This window comes from Papaver somniferum, chromosome 7, assembly GCF_003573695.1.
Source record: "Papaver somniferum cultivar HN1 chromosome 7, ASM357369v1, whole genome shotgun sequence".
Lineage (NCBI taxonomy): Eukaryota > Viridiplantae > Streptophyta > Magnoliopsida > Ranunculales > Papaveraceae > Papaver > Papaver somniferum.
The window spans coordinates 227,048,861-227,065,883 of record NC_039364.1 but is presented as its reverse complement, the minus strand read 5'-3'; the positions used below and the strand labels follow the sequence as shown (position 1 = coordinate 227,065,883).

The window sequence follows — 17,023 nt, the reverse complement described above, 5'->3', positions numbered from 1 at the left end:
GCATGAGATCCGAAAGAAATTTATTTTTCCTAAAATCATGGGGGAAATTAAGGGGGAGTTTTAGTTTTTGAATTTTATGGTACTGAATCGGTTGTTGAGTCAGGATCGTAAACCGGTTTTTCATGGCATCAAAATGTTGATTTGGGGGATAATGATGAATCTCATAATGAGAGAAACTCAAATGTAACATACTGTGATTTTGCAATATAGCAGAATATAATAGAACTGGGTTAGGCAATAAAGCCATTGTTGACAATATAGTCTCGAGAATCAAGCATATGCTAAGCACAAAGCTCCAATATAGGAAGGAATCCATTGCAAAATCCAGAGGAACCTGCAAGAAATCAGAAAGCCATATCAGAAGTTTAAAATTGATAGAGAGGGTATAACAGTATGAACAAATAAAGAGCTAAAAAGTAAGTGAGCAAATAGCTGCTAAATGAGAGAAAGAAGATTGGTTTTTGCCATAAACAAGAAATCAATCTAAATCAATCTAAACAAGAAATCAATCTAAATCATGAAGAAAATCTAACAGAAAGTGAGCAATCGATAAAACGATTTAAAACTAAAGAAGAAAATCTAACAAAACAGTAAAATCACAATAAAAACCATTAAGATCGATTGGGAAAACTTAAGAAAATGATGATATTTTTTTGCTGAGTCGACTCATTAAGGTTGCCCGATTTGCGACATCGGAGAGCTTGCAGAAAACCGTCAATATTGATCAGAAAGAAAGAAATCGAAACGGGGCTAGCGTGCTAGGTCTGCTCAGGGGTTGGCTGAAAAAAAATAAAAAATAAAATAAAAAAATTACTAAATAAATAATTTTTAGTAATTTTTCAAAGAAGAGTTGGACCCAGCTTGTCGCTAGGTTACCAACCAAAAGCTTTGTTTGATTTATCTAATATGTTTCATTAATTCCAAAAAATTACTAAATTACTAAATGCTAATATACAACCAGAGGTCAAGGTTAGTATATTAAATTGACGGAAATACCCCTATTTCGCTTTGCACAAACCACATTTATTATACTTCACACACTTCGTCCTCTTCTTTCTCTTCTCTACTACTGCTACTTGCTAAGGTAGGGCTTCCTGCACTTCAGCAACCACAACCATCTCCTCCTTCTTCTCCAATCTTCCGTTTCCTCTCTATACACTTTGCGGCAGTATCTACCCCACGCCACATCACTGCTTAACCTACACACTTCTCTTCATCTCTCGATTATCTGCAACCATGGGGGCTTCTCTTCCTCCTAAAGAAGCCAATCTCTTTAAGCTCATCGTCGTAAGTTTTCCCATCTCTATCTCTATTTTTTAACATCTGAACTCGTTTATCGTCAGAAAGATTGATTTTTTTCTTTTCGATTTCAGTTAATTTTTCATCGAAACCCTAGATTTTGTTTTTTTTTTGTTACGGAGATTGTAGATAGAATCTTGCTGTAGTGTTAGTACAGTTATCTGCTTAAGAAGTTTATGGTTTTTTTATTCTTTTATTGGAGATGTTATTTTAGGGTTTTGTGTTTGATTTTGGAGGAAGAGAGTCGTTTTATGTGTTCATTCATTCTATGGACTGTTTTGTATTGGGGATTGCAGCGTGCTGCTGATTGATTTAGGAATTAGGGTTTTTTCTTTCTGTGGGGTTCTGCATGTGGGGTTTTGGGGAAATTAGTTGATAACGTGATGAATAGGAACATTCTTAGTTGATACTAAAGGATTTGGGCTGGGATTTGCTTGCCAAGGTGTTTATTGGTATTGGGAAGTGTGAACATTCTTGTTTGAATGAAAATTGTATTCTTGTTATAATCACGGTTGTCGTCTTATGGTTCTATGTTTTACTCATGTATGTAATCGATAACTGAAAATCGTATTGTCTTGTTAACACACTAACTGTAATCAATATTAGTAGCTAACACACCAACTGAAACTAACCAGACTTCTCAGTTAATATTAATCAGCCTTTTGATTTTCTGGAAATATATATTACATCCTCAAGATTCTTTCAGTCGTACATTATTTGATCTCAGTTACAATGCTCAAACCTGTTATTTCTTTCGAAATGAAAATGTTAAGCTAAGACATGTTTAGTTATCAATGTTTTTACTCTGATATTTATATCATTATATGATTAATCTTTTTGATTGTTCATATAGCTATGATTTACTGTGCAAAAGCTAAGAATCTATAAGAAGTCAGGGAGTATGTTTATCGTTTTATGTGCCAGGTACTTATCTTATTTGTTTTTCTTTGCATCGCAGAAATCTTATGAAACTAAACAATATAAGAAAGGTTTAAAAGCGGCAGATGCTATATTGAAAAAGTTTCCAGATCATGGAGGTATGTTGTTTGAAAGCTATTTACCTTAGCTGTATTTGGTTATTGGATATATGCATATATCTCCACCATTCAGTCTAATAATCAGTGTTGATTATTACCTGATAGTTTATTCTATCGGTTATGTGATTTAGCTTGGTTTTTTGTTTCCAATTCCATTACCTGATAGTTTGTGTTTGGCTGTTGTTACTAGTTAGTTTTTTAACTTATATATGATATCAAGGAGTACATATTAAAGACAACAAGTATTCCATAAACGGTTATACCTAACATTATGTTTTGTTTCCTTTACCAAATTGTATAACACCGTGAATTGCATGTGAGAGTCTGCTTGCCTATTTCTTATGACCAATATACAATCAAAATCTGTCAATGTTTCTATGTTTGTTTGTTCAGTACTTAAGGTTTCTTGCACCAGTCTCTAATTTCTATATGCTCTATTGTTTCTAGAAACTTTATCAATGAAAGGACTGACGCTGAATTGCATGGACCGCAAATCAGAAGCGTATGATCTTGTCCGACGAGGCCTTAAGGTTGTGATGCTTTGAAGTTCATTTGTTATGTTTCATGGTCGCTCCTCTGTCAACATGGCTTATGTCCGTGGTCTAATGTATGACTTCTTTAATATTGCAGAATGACCTTAAAAGTCATGTCTGCTGGCACGTTTATGGTCTACTATATCGATCAGACAGGGAATACAGAGAGGCGATAAAATGCTATCGTAATGCTTTGAGGATCGATCCTGACAATATTGAAATTCTGAGGGACCTTTCTCTCCTACAGGTTGGCCTATTTATTCCATTATTTAGTAATTGACTCTTACTAGTCACCACATGTTTTCTTTAGTGTTAGTTACTTATGCCACGCTAACGTCTTATAGGCCTTTTCTATATTTATCTAGCATTGCGAAGTTTTTTATTTTCTTTTTAATTTAAGAAATGGATGTGTCCTGTGAAACCCTCTTTTCTTTTTGGGTAACGTGACACGGTTACTTTGTCGCTAACAAATCCACATTTGATATACAGGCACAAATGCGGGATCTGTCAGGTTTTGTTGAGACTAGACAACAACTTCTGACGCTGAAGCCAAATCATCGCATGAACTGGATCGGTTTTGCTGTCTCCCATCATCTGAACTACAAGTATGTCTTGATTTAGCTCTCAATAATTAATGCTTACACTCTTATTACCTGTTTTAGCTGTTTTCCTCATGGGCCATATATTGATCTTTCCAGTTTCTTGACATGTATGGGGGAACATGGCTTTATAAAATACCCCTTCATTTGTCTGACTTCAATTAACCGAAAAAAAGAAAAGAAAACAGGTCATATGATTGTTGAGAAAGAAAGTTTGTTTGTAAGACTTTCTGAAGGATTTATTATTTAAGCCTAATGGCAGTGAGGTTGTTGGTGTTTTAGTAGTGATGTTGTATTGGCTAGGTGGTAGTAGCAATGACATAATGCCTGGATGGTGGACCTTAGTTCTGGTGCTCGATGGAGGAATCATTTACTTTCTGATTGTGTGTACATATATTTCATTCCTTATAAGTTATAAATCATTTCTTCTCCATATGCTCAACAATTTCTTGTGTTCTCCAATGTGTAGTTATTAACCCTTCAAATTTGTATGTCAGTGGTTCAAAAGCAGTTGAGATCCTAGAAGCCTACGAGGGGACACTAGAAGATGATCATCCTCCGGATAACGAACGCTGTGAACACGGAGAAATGCTTTTGTACAAGGTGCGTCCTTTGATTAATAAGTATTGGCCACATCTTTAGACATAGTTATTACCTTGGCATTATTCGTAAGTCTTATCTCCTAGGATAATCGGTTACTTTAACATGGTTAATTATTTACGGTTCTTAACACTTTTACAATTTTAATTTAAGGTGTTTTACTTGGTATATTAAGCTTAAAATGGCAAAATGTATGTTGGTGAGATCTGGACTAATGTTTTGTATGGCAGTAGCCTAATCGGTCATGATTACTGACTAATTGTTACCATTATCAGGTTTCCTTGAAACTTCTAGTAACTATCAATCAATATTGACATGCCAAATTCATGTATGTCATTGTGACTTGGGAGACTGAATATAAGTCACTGGCTAGAAGTATAACAAATGGGGCCTGTTGACTCTATTGTTAGGCGTTGGAGTACCATTTCCAATTTTCTTCTTGTCCAATAGGATGCGAGTGTAGATTTCTAGTTTAGTTAATATAAGCTTTGGAATTATGTATCACCTCCAATTTTGTGCAAGCCTTTCCATGGTACATACAGGACGATGAAATTGAGTATCTTTATATGTGAGGATTTGGCGGGCTTAGTATCATTTGCCGATGACTCGAGGTTTCCCACAATAGTTTAAACTTGATGCCTGATGGAAGTCGAATAGTTTAGTATGTTATATGTGATTACGGGTTCACTTTTACGATGCATGGCATGACAATGACTTAGGCAAGGACTTGGAAACCACCTATTTCAAGAGCTTACTGAGCTTCTTGTGGATTTGCTTATACTTTTCATATACAGAAATATGAAATTCAGAAGTTTCTATGGTGGCTTTGCATTCTGTAGGGACTTAGGTTGCTAGCTGTTATACTTGGTTTCCATGTGGTCGAACTCTTCCAGTCACTGCTTTTTGTTATGTACTTTCTCAGCCAAAAGTAAAAATACGACATCTCATTATTGTTACCACATATGGTGTATGGACATTTACTCAGAGTTCGTACCAGGATGCCGATGTGTTGTATTATCTGCATTCTTTCAGTTCTAATTTTTCTAGTTCTTTAGGTGTGTGTTTGTTAATTTTATACGGTATTCGACATCTAAATTCAATGGGTAGAAGTTCATTATGTTTTCTTGATAAACATCTGCTGTTGATATGCAGGTCTCGTTACTCGAGGAATGTGGCCTTTTTGAGAGAGCTCTGGAAGAGCTACAGAAGAAAGAGTCAAGAATTGTAAGTTCATCATCATGTCTGCTAGAGCTCCTAGAAGTGCTTGGTTTGAGAATGTTAGGTGTGTGCTTAGTTCATGATCATGTCTCCTATATTGTTGTTGCAGGTTGATAAGTTAGCAGTCAAGGAACAGCAAGTGTCTTTGCTAGTGAAGCTTAATCGCCTTGAGGAGGGAGAGAAAATTTATAGGGTTCTGCTGTCTATGAATCCTGACAATTACAGGTTATCTTTTTTACCAAGCACTATTATTTTCTATTATATGTCATGCATGCTGGTAATGCAGTTGTGGTGGTCTACCTTAGTGAATGAGCAAATAGTGAAATAGAAATTTTGACTGTTGACTTCTTTCCTTGTCTCTTTGCACGTGAAACTACCACTGTAGCCTGGATTTGTGTTTGCTTAATGAAGCTATGACCTATGCCTAGTAATGATTCTTATCAAATCATACTCAAAATGAACATGCCATTAAAAGTATTTAATGTAGTCGACCAAGTTTGAGCAACAACAACCACGATAGTTCTTTGTTTTTAGTGCTTGTCACAATGAAAATATGTTAAAATTAGGGTTTCCCCTGAACCTTGGTTAAAAGAATACTCTAGTTTGGAGTAATTAAACAAAAAAGAGAGTTGATTCGATTCAGGTTCTTCTCTACTTCCAGATTCCAGAATTATGTCGTGACCTTGTTACGTCATTTCAATGTAGATATGCACTTAAGGAACTAAACAATATACGGCATAAGCTCTTGGTTTCAACCCTTGATTCTGTATACGTCTTTAAATGTGCAATTTTTCCAAGGAGTGTTTGACGTTATGTCATGCTAATTAGATATGTCATCTTGTTAGCTTGTATTGTAGTTATGGCACAGAACTTAGTCCATAACTCCATATATCTTAAAAGACAAAATTGAGAATAACGCTTGCATGGTTGCTTGAGATTCGCTACTGATACAAAAATGGTACTTGAAATTATTCATGTGTGCATTCAAGTGGAAGCTGTCAATTGAATTGTACTTTTTTTGTTTGATGCAGATATTATACTGGATTGCAAAAATGTGTAGGCTTATCTTCAGAGAATGGCCAGTATTCGTCAGATGAAATTCAAAAATTAGATGCCTTGTACAAATCGTTAAGGGAGCAATATACTTGGTCCTCTGCAGTTAAGGTAAAACAACTTTTCCAGAAAAGATATATGCTCCTACCTGGAGACCTGATTGTCCAGTCAATAATTGAGATATGACGGGCTGATGATTTGGTGTGTAATTTTGAATTCATTTTGTTATTAAGCTTCGCTGATTCAAAATCTTCAAAAAGTATACATTTTAAAGAGTTTTTTCTATTCTTCTTGCCCTTTCTTGTTCAGTTTGACTGGTTTGTTCAGTTTAATTTAGTTGTCAGTTGTAAAATCTTCATATGTAAGGCTGCTGCCACAAAATGAAGGGATGGTGAGAGTTCTCACACCTCATTGCAGTCTTCCAACCTTTACCCACCACCAGACAAGCACACAGTTCCAACTCACATTTTACATTTCTTAACATGTGAAAAACAAGTGAGCTGTAGTGGCCTAATGTCATAGTGGTCTAAATGATTTCTTACTGTCGACAGAAGTTATTATATAGCTTTGTGAATAATAGACATTTAAATAACAGTAATATCGTAATACCATGTTAATATTGACATGGTATGCACAACTTAGGTGTTAATATTGACAGTGATTAATTTGATTTAAATGTAATGAATGGTTTACTTTTTCGTGTCCAGATTTATATGTATTAATCGTAGTTTATGGGGTTATTTAGTGTGATGCTTAATTTGCTGTTTTATGTTTTTCATATTTCATTTACATTTTATTATGGTATTAGGAATTATGTGTGCTTGTTTCTTCTACTGTGCTTCAATGTGAATGATATGATGTGTTGAAATGTTCATTTGTTTATTTGTAGAGAATACCACTTGATTTTCTCCAAGGAGAACAATTCCGGGAAGCGGCAGATAACTATATTCGTCCTCTCTTAACCAAGGTATCCCTTTAATATTTTTAAGTTAGTGTCTTGTGACCTGCTTTAGTTGATTGTATAGAAGTCTTTATAAATACTTCTAAACCTCGTCTGGGTCAACTATTTACACTTTCTTCTTTTTGTGCATTTAGGGGGTTCCTTCATTGTTCTCTGATCTCTGCCCTTTGTACGAGCACCCTGGCAAGGTTTGTCAAGCTATTTTCAACTAAATGATTAACTCGTTTGCATCCTTTGTTTTGATCTGGAGTTAAAATGGTCATTTTAGGGGAATAACAATGATTGTCAATGCTGATGTCATCTTTGCTTCTACAGGTGGACATTATCGAGCAATTGATTCTTGAGTTGGAAAATTCTATCAAGACCACTGGAGGATATCCAGGAAGGTAATTTGACATCATAAGCTTTCTACTTATAACTGAGTGAACGATGGTTCGTAAAAAATTCAATAGAGGAATCATTTTCTATTATGACCGAGGCATTTCATTACCATTCTCTTTTACGTCATATTTGGTGTACATCAATATCCAATTTTATCATCTATTTGTGTGATTGTAATTGATCTTTGTTTTCAGATAAGAGTTTGTGTGATTGTAATTTTGTCGATCTCCCTCTGAACCCAGAATATACACTACTACACCTGAAATTAGTGCTTGCAAAGTTGTCAGAGTTATTAATTACATTATTTGGTAGTTGTTGGTTGACCACTAAAATTTTCCAATCCTTATCGAGTGAAATTGGTGTCAATTTGCAGGTCAGAGAAGGAGCCTCCTTCAACACTTCTGTGGACTTTGTTTTTGTTAGCTCAGGTATTAACTATAGCTCAGTTTATCTAATTTTTCTCTCTCCCTCCTTTCTTTAGATATTAATTATGGGGTTATGTTGATTCAGCATTATGACAGACGCGGCCAGTATGAGACAGCTCTTGCTAAAATAGATGAGGCTATTGAACACACTCCAACTGTTATTGATCTTTACTTGGTCAAGGTCTGTTTCTATCTGCTTAGATTTAACTATGGTTGCTTTAATATGTTCATTTACGTGAACCCAAGTTATTTATTGGAGTTGTGGTTCAGAATATCCACTTTGTTTGCATATGTGTTTATGTTTTGAGTTCTCATGTTTATTTCTTCAACAAGATATGCATGTATCATGAGTTTATTTAGTGTAGGTTAGAAGACTGGTAAGGTAAAAATGTACTTCCTAGTTTTTTCCAGATTACGTCTTAAGATTTTTCATTAGTTTTTGTTTTGAAGACTATAATGTGATATGGTTAGTTAACCTCAGCTTTTGGTTTTTGCTGTTTCACAGGGAAGGATAATGAAGCATGCAGGTGACCTAGCAGCAGCAGCAGCTTTGGCAGATGAAGCTAGGTGCATGGATCTTGCAGACCGCTTTATCAACAGTGAATGTGTGAAGCGCATGCTTCAGGCTGATCAGGTATGTGTTACTCGTTTTCTCTGTCTCTGTCTCTATGTCTATGTGTATGTAATTATGAATCTTGCAATATATGTAATGTAACACGTTTCAATTTTTTTATTTTGCAGGTGGGATTGGCTGAGAAGACGGCTGTATTGTTTACCAAGGATGGGGATCAACACAATAATTTACACGACATGCAGTGCATGTGGTGCGTCTTATGTTTTTTTATTTTTATGTTGTTTTTCAGATATAATTAGTAAAAAATGCTGACCGATCCCAGGCCAGGAAATATTATTAACTGTTGTCCTCTGCTTTCGCAAGGTATGAGCTTGCTTCTGGAGATAGTTACTTCCGACAAGGTGATCTTGGACGTTCTCTCAAAAAGTTCCTTGCCGTGGAGAAGCACTATGCAGACATGACTGAGGACCAATTCGACTTCCATTCTTACTGTTTAAGAAAAATGACTCTTCGTGCCTATGTTGAAATGTTAAGATTTCAAGATCGGTTGCATTCACATTCATATTTTCATAAAGCAGCCGCCGGAGCTATCAGGTGAATTTTTAATACTGCTCAGCAGTTGGATATTCAAGCAATTATGTTACTTTTTGAGTCCATCGTACGCCAAAACTGTCCTTGTCCCCGTTTCGGTACCCCTGAAGGCATTACTTGAGAAATCTGTTGCTAGTCATGCTTTAGAGTTCCAATCACTAGTGTCCTACTTGAAACTTCTCAAATTTTCGAGGTGTACACTATATGACAATTTTAAGTGTCATGGAATTAAATCTGATACCTTGTCTAGTGATAAATTTGATTTGTGTAGCTTTTACTGTCTGGTTTTAGCTTCACGTCATATTACATATAAACCTTTAGCTAGCAAGTCGTGCATATCCCTCTATTTTTAAGTCCTGAGTAAGGGGCAGGGGTTCAGGCATATTTCCATGTAGTCATTCTCATACCTGTATATCACAAAGACTTACTCCAATTCTAGGCAAATTGATCTCTACTTATAAAGCTGCATTTGTGCCATAAAGGAAAATCAACTATGTAACTAACTCCGTCAAAGTCCTTCAAAGGGTGGCCATATGCTGTTGCAAGTGTTTGGCAAGCTATTAAAAGTTTTCAAGTTTATTAGTTGTGCTTTCAATCTTTCAACAATTTCTAACAATATTTTGTATTATTTTGGAAAAATAATTTTGCCATTTCTTTCACATGAACGTCCACTGCAATGCTTCTTTGTGGATATTGAGCACACCCTGTATGAGCATGTGAAGTTTTAGTCTACCAGATTCACTGATTCTTTTCATGCAGGTGCTATATAAAACTGTACGATTCACCTTCCAAATCAGCTGATGAAGAAGATGATGAGATGTCCAAGTTGCTTCCTGCTCAGAAAAAGAAGCTGAGGCAAAAGCAGAGGAAAGCGGAAGCCCGTGCCAAGAAGGTATGCGAAGTTTTGCATCTCTTTATCTCAGCGATCTTGTAACCAGGCTAAGCTTTTAAAACATTTTTATTTTGTAGGAAGCCGAAGATAAAAACGAGGAGGAAACAACTGCTAGCGGAGCTTCAAAATCTGGAAAACGGCAACCTGCCAAACCTGTTGATACGGATCCCAGCGGTGTGAAATTGTTGCAGGTGCTTTAGATTTATGATGCTTTCTTCTCAGTTTCCAATTTCTTATTCCTCAAACATGGTACATCATGTAGGCATTGGTGTAGGCATTGGATATGTACGTTACAGTCTCTTCATGGTGTTTCTGTGTTGCTGTAGGTTGAAGATCCGTTATTGGAAGCTACTAAGTACTTGAAGTTGCTTCAAAAGAGTTCATCAGAGTCGTTGGAAACACACTTGCTCTCCTTTGAGCTGAGTATGAGAAGGAAGAAGATCTTACTTGCCTATCAGGTAATGCATGCTTGATATTTGCATTTTTTGAATCATTTTTGTTTGTTTGTCTATGTCTCCGAGAATCCATATGTTGAATTTAGAATTTTGTTTCATCTCTTGTTTCTTTTTATCTTTATGCCCTCACATACTGTATCTATTGTGCATTCAAGAGCTACGCTCTGTATTTGCTTCCTAGTTATTTGGTGATGATTCTTAGAATTGCTTTTTTTTTTCAGGCGGTAAAGCATCTCCTTAGATTGGACGCGGATAGCCCTGATACTCATCGTTGTTTGGTATGCCTTCGAAGCTAGTTTCCTTGTTTGATGCTCAATACATTTGAACACAGAATATGCAACCTTATACTGCAGAGCTCTTTTTTTTCCAATTCATAAATATGTTTTGCTATTTTTGTGGCAGATTCGGTTTTTCCATAAAGTGGATAGTATGCCAGCTCCAGTAACTGATTCAGAAAAACTTGTTTGGAGTGTGTTAGGAGCGGAACGTGCTACTCTGAGGTTTATTTCCTAATCTGCTTAAGTATTGGCAGCATAAGCATAGATTTATAAAAACTTTATCGATCTTTTTAATGGTTTTTCATCCTCTGCAGTCAATTGCATGAGAACTCTCTAACTGAAGCAAACAACTCTTTCCTTGAGAAACACAAAGGTTTTATTCTGCCTCTTGTTATCTTTACAGAATGATTACGGTCACTTTCCCGAAGTAAATTTCTGTTTGATAATTTGTATAGTGTTTCTAATGCTTTCTCTTCACTCTGTTTTGTGAAGATTCCTTGATGCATAGAGCTGCAGCTGCAGAAATGTCATTCCTTTTGGAGCCTAGCAAGAAGTCTGAAGTCATCAAACTAATTGAAGATACAGCGTATATTTTCTTACTAGTACCTTTTGTCTTTTGTAATCTAGGATTGAACGCTTATAAGCTTTTATGGATTGATGCTTTGTGCTTGCATTTGAAAGAGACTGAGGTGGGTCCTTATTGTGTTTTATTAGAAATGGAGCACCAGGTCCTGTGAAGCAATGGAGGCTCAAAGACTGTGTTGCAGTCCACAAGTTGCTCGGAACAGTTCTAGGTGATTCGGATGCAGCTTCTAGTAAGTTACTCCAGTTCATTCCCTGCTTTATGATTCTGTCTTGTGGTGGTAGACTAAGTTCCGTTTCTGTTGACTGCTTATTGTTTGTGTGAATGAGGAATCAGCAAAAAGAGTAGAATGTTACAACCTTAAGTGAAAAGAAGAAAAATTACCCGTTTTATCTTCTGTGCTAAATGTACACCATAGGCCAAAATAACAGAGGGTTACTGTTCCTGAATAACTCTCCTATATGTATTTCGTTGTAACTAAAGCAAGAAAAGAAGTAAAAGGATACAAAAGATAAAATCCCATAGCGGTTGATGTTTTGCTTCAGATTCCATTGCGGGGTAAGTTTGTCATATGAATCGGATAGTTGGAACCAATACCATCAATCAAGCCATATGAAGTTTTTGGGATTTTTGGTAATAAGCTTTTGACTGTTCCATGTTTCCCTTCTATGTTGAGTCTCTATCTGAGTAGGACGGATTGTAGGGGTGTTCTTCAACAATTCTATTTTTTTGGGATTTTCTCTTTGGCACAATCTGAAGCATCCAGCAATTGCATTCCCCAACTGACATTTTTTTATTTTTTTTATTGTAGGATGGAAAATACGGTGCGCCGAATTATTCCCCTTCTCGTGTTACTTTGAAGGTAGTCGAAGCTCCATCATGACCAAATCTGTTGATGGGAAGATTTCTGATACCCCCGTGAATGGGGGTTTGGGTCATCATAAAGATTCTAATTCTGTAAACGGGAAGTTAGAGACATTCAAGGACCTTATCATCTAGCCTTGCTCTGCACGTCTTCTTTTTCATTTAATCCATAGTTCAAAGTCATCCATAGAAACAAGTAATGTGAACAGAAGTCTGTAAAATGCTGAGACTGATTTCAACAATTGTACCGAAATTATCTTCGAGTTGAAGAGGAAAAGAGGTGAAAGAAGATGATGGGAGGCGGCTCAAGCTTATGATGATTCCCGAGATTTTGTCAGCACAATTGCATTAAGCAGGTTCTCTGAGATTTTACGTCTGTTTATTTTTTCTAGTTTTCCACCATTTTTATTCTGACCAGTTCCAGAAGTGAATTCCAATCCAAGATGTGTATAATTAGTTCCTTTCTATTGCTTTTGTTATATTTCCAGCTTCCTTACCATTCCTTCAATGGTGACGGCCTTTTTTAGTACTTCATTTTAGATTTGTCAAAGGGGTCGAGAGGGAGTTGATGATCTGATGATTTCAAGTTTTTGTTGTACTTGGCTTTTCGTTCTTGACCATTGATCCTCCATTGTGTTATGTAATACGTACACCAGTCATGGAAAATTTTGGCATCATATTCATGTTGTAACACCTGTTCTATGTTTTCAAATATTTTGTTTGTGGTGATACGAGTAACTGAATGGTTAGTGGAACAAATGCTAAAATTGCCATGCGATGACCTTTTTTTTTTGTAAATTAGGCATTGCATTGAAAAACTAGGACTATGGGAGAGTCATGGTTACAGAAGAAGTAGAGCCGTCTAATATGGGGGTTATGGGACTCCCAATATTAGATTTATTTACTAAGAGTTGATTTTTACTACAAATAGGTGGGGTCTTTTTCCATTCTAAACAGTTTGTTATATTTCTAGCAAATTTGGCTATACAATCAGCCACTAGATTTCTCGATCTAGGGACAAAGACAAAACCCAAAAAATTGCTGCAAAGATTAGCTAGTCTATGAGCTTCTTGCATATAAGCTTTGGCTCTCCAAGAAATGTCTGCATTCTGACCATTAATGTAGCTAAAAAGGCTTTCACAATCCCCTCAATACTGAAGTTTTTTATCTGTTTCTCATTAGCCCAAACTGCTGTTTGCCATATTCCTATAACTTCTGCTTCTTGTGGGTTGAGACCTGCTGCAAGTCCTGCCTTCCCTCCACAGTCTCCTGTTTCATTTCTCAGAATAAAAGCATAAGTAGAAGTTAAAGATTCAGAATTCCAAGTAGCATCAACATTAAATTTCAGTCCTCCTGTACTAGGTGGTTTCCATTTAAAGTTGATTTCTTTTTCTGTGTGTGGTTTAGGGACTTTCTTTTTTTGGTGGACCAGAACTCAATATGTCTAAGTATTTCTAAGTTTAAAATAGAACTGTCTTTACTTTTAGCTTCAAAGATTCTATCACATTTCTCCTTCCAGATGAACCACATTCTTGTGAGTAAAGTTTCCAAGGGGATGTCCTTCCTAGGATTTTTCAACCAGGTTTTACAGAGGTCCAAAATTGTATTAGACTGATCTAAGTTCAAAGAAGCAGGATTAGGGGCAGAAATCCAAATAGAAGAAGCATAGGGACAATGAAAGAGGAGATGTTCAGTGGTTTCAATATCATTATTACACATGGTACACAAAGGAGAAATATCTTTAACTTTACCATAAAGTTTAGCATTAGTAGGCGGTGCATCTTGAAGGCATTTCCAAAGAAAAAGTTTAATTGTCTCAGAAACATTAAGACTCCAGAGAGATTTCCAAAAGGATTCTGGAAGAGATAGACTAGTAATATCCACACCATTTTCATTTAATTTTTCATACATCGACTTAACAGTGAAATCTCCGGATTTAGTTAGAGGGCATCTTAATTGGCCATGCGATGACCTACACCCTGCAAAAGAACTCTAGTGCTTCAATGACTTCTACCCTGTAGCATGTTTAGGCGATCTAGTCAGTTGCATCAGTTAAAGCGCACTAGCTCCTAGTGGATTTTAGGTATGTAAATGTGCATTTGTGTCCATGAAGTTTAAAAGAGTAGATGGGAATTTGTTGATGTGTTAATGAATCATTCATCCAACGGTTAGATCATTCCTGAACTGAATAATGCATGTAGCACAAGTGTCTTGAGGAAAGTATTAAATTCATAGATCTGAACCTTGTTAATGCAACAATATCATCAAGGAGTACAGAAGATAAACAATTGCCAGTGAATTGAATACCAAACGAGAAAAGAAGACTCTCAAGAACTAGCTAAGGTTTTGGTTGTTGGGAATTGTGATTTCTGAGAGAGTTCTTAAAGTTTCTCTCTTGTTTTGTCACATAGGGGCAAGAGCTTACATTTTTCAAAGTGGCTATTATCAAAACCATTTTTCCATTTCGGCAAAATATGTGTAGAATCTAGCTACTGTCATTTATTACAGGATAGATGAAATTAATTTGTGCAGGAAATCATTAATCCTTCCTTATCCAAATGATCCAGAAATCCTTTTAAGTACCCCTCTATTGAAACCATGCAAGTAATATGCAAAGAAGAGACTCTCCTCGGTGAAGAAAAACCCACAAAGAAGTACACAACGAGTGAGGGTCTAGCTACAGAGAGATGAAGACAACAATGAGGTTGTATATGCTGGTGTGTGTTGTAATGGTGGCCATCTTGGCTATGCACACAATGGGAAGTATGGAAGATGATGAGAAAGATTGTGCTGATCAACTAACAACCTTAGCTGCATGCATTCCTTACGTTAGTGGAACAGCAAAGGTACCTACAAAACAATGTTGCGAGGATACTCAGAAGGTTAAGGATGCTAAGCCTAAGTGCTTATGTGTACTCATCAAGGAAAGTACTGACCCTTCCATGGGACTGCCTATTAACACAACATTGGCCCTGAAAATGCCATCCGCTTGCAATATCGACGCCAAACCATCTGAATGCCCAAGTAATTATCTCATCTCTTATTACTTCCGGCATATTCTTTTACGATATATTTTTTTACATGGAACTTGCATGAGATATTCTAGGATGAAAGTCATCTCTTGCAAAGAAATACGATTATTATGCTTAATAACTGTATAATCTTTTGTTTCAGCTTTGCTAAAACTAGCACCAGACTCTCCTGATGCAAAGATCTTCAAAGATCCAAATGCAAAAGAAGATTCAACAAGCACGACAACTTCACCATCGACCAGTACTACTACCCCATCTTCAGACTCTACTCCGACTGGTTCTTCTTCTACAACTTCTGGTTCCGGGACGGATTCTGGTACTTCAAAGACCACTACAACTAGTACAAACAATGGATCAAAAATGAAGTTATTCAACAACGGCATCGTATTTGGTTTGATGTTTTTTAGTTGCGTTATTATGTTCTAATAATGTTATTAGCTTTAAGCACGACTTCTCTTTGTTATTGCGAGACAAAAAAACTCCCCATGGAATTGTTTGTTTCCTCTTGGAGTAGTTTTATTTCCTTTTGCTTCTTAATTTATGTTCTAATAAAGTTTGTACTCTTGTTTCAATTTCCATGATTATTATCCATCTGAGTATTGGATCAATTTTCTTTTTATTTTTCAAACGTAGGATTTATTTATTAGGCAAGGATATCAACTGATATTCTTTGCTTACAATGTCCACAGTATTAGGTCTACCAGTGACAGTTTGTTGGGGGTAAATAGAAGACTCTCCTTCTCTTCTCCAATTTTGGGGAGGGATACTTTGGAATCCCTAATTTCCCCTTCTTTGCCTGTGAGCTCTTCAATTAGCTCTACTACGTGCATTGATCTCAATTTTTGCATTGCATCATCATTTTAAACTCCTGCAACTCAGCCAAAATCTGCTTTCAAAGTCTCAGTCTCTGAATTTATTTTTTCCTCTTTTTCTGAACAACTTTGTTCATTTCCATCCCAAGAAGGAAAATCTTTTACAATTAATCAATATGGATCAAACATAGCTGATCACAAATCAAGCACAAGTACTTATCAACCAATCCCTTTCCCAGAGCTAGTCCCTCCTGGAAGCGGCACAAGTACTTTTCTTTTAAATTTCATTTGAACCTTACTTTCTTAATTTCTCTAATTCCCCTTTAAATTTAAGATTTGGCTTCTCCTTAACTATTAAATCATCTAATTTAATGCTTTAATTTGTTTGTACTGAGTGTGAATTTCCCTGCTTTCTTAACTTTTGAGCCTCTTGTCATGTTTATGATATTCTTGCTCCCCTTTTGCCTTGCATCATGAAAATCCTTGCCCGGAATGTGCAAGGTTGTAGAAATCACTTAACCCAAAATCACTTAACTAATTTGCTTCACAAAGAAAAACCAGAAATCCTCTTTCTTCCTGAAACTAAAAATCAAAGGCCTCTAGTTCGAAAATTAGTATCCTCCTACCCAAAGTACCATATTGTTGACCCTATAGGAACTGCAGGAGGTTTGGTTGTAGCTTGAATAGATGGATTTCACTTTGAAATAGTACAATGGAACATTAATATGATAAATATCATTGTTAAATTCTAACTTGTTTTTATGGCAGTCCTTAGCCAACTAATAAAAACATAGCTTGGAATTTCTTAGAAGAAATCAGCAAACAAGTCTCTCAAA

General features: G+C 36.1%; 2 protein-coding genes across 2 annotated transcripts; both read left to right on the top strand.

Annotated features, from left to right (window-relative positions):
* Positions 1-1,059: 1,059 nt before the first annotated feature.
* Positions 1,060-13,054, top strand: LOC113299726 (N-terminal acetyltransferase A complex auxiliary subunit NAA15-like). The gene is made up of 26 exons (XM_026548799.1): positions 1,060-1,287; positions 2,258-2,336; positions 2,784-2,866; positions 2,967-3,116; positions 3,359-3,474; positions 3,966-4,071; positions 5,221-5,292; positions 5,396-5,511; positions 6,318-6,450; positions 7,229-7,306; positions 7,435-7,488; positions 7,616-7,686; positions 8,055-8,109; positions 8,192-8,287; positions 8,612-8,740; positions 8,848-8,930; positions 9,044-9,274; positions 10,031-10,163; positions 10,241-10,354; positions 10,490-10,621; positions 10,840-10,896; positions 11,021-11,118; positions 11,211-11,269; positions 11,389-11,482; positions 11,611-11,711; positions 12,291-13,054. Exons 1-26 carry the CDS (start codon positions 1,237-1,239, stop codon positions 12,476-12,478), a joined length of 2,679 nt encoding a protein of 892 aa, XP_026404584.1. The 5' UTR covers positions 1,060-1,236; the 3' UTR covers positions 12,479-13,054.
* A 1,923-nt stretch (positions 13,055-14,977) lies between these two features.
* Positions 14,978-15,819, top strand: LOC113293847 (protein YLS3-like). Its single transcript, XM_026542324.1, has 2 exons — positions 14,978-15,367; positions 15,518-15,819. Exons 1-2 carry the CDS (start codon positions 15,031-15,033, stop codon positions 15,799-15,801), a joined length of 621 nt encoding a protein of 206 aa, XP_026398109.1. The 5' UTR covers positions 14,978-15,030; the 3' UTR covers positions 15,802-15,819.
* Positions 15,820-17,023: the final 1,204 nt, after the last annotated feature.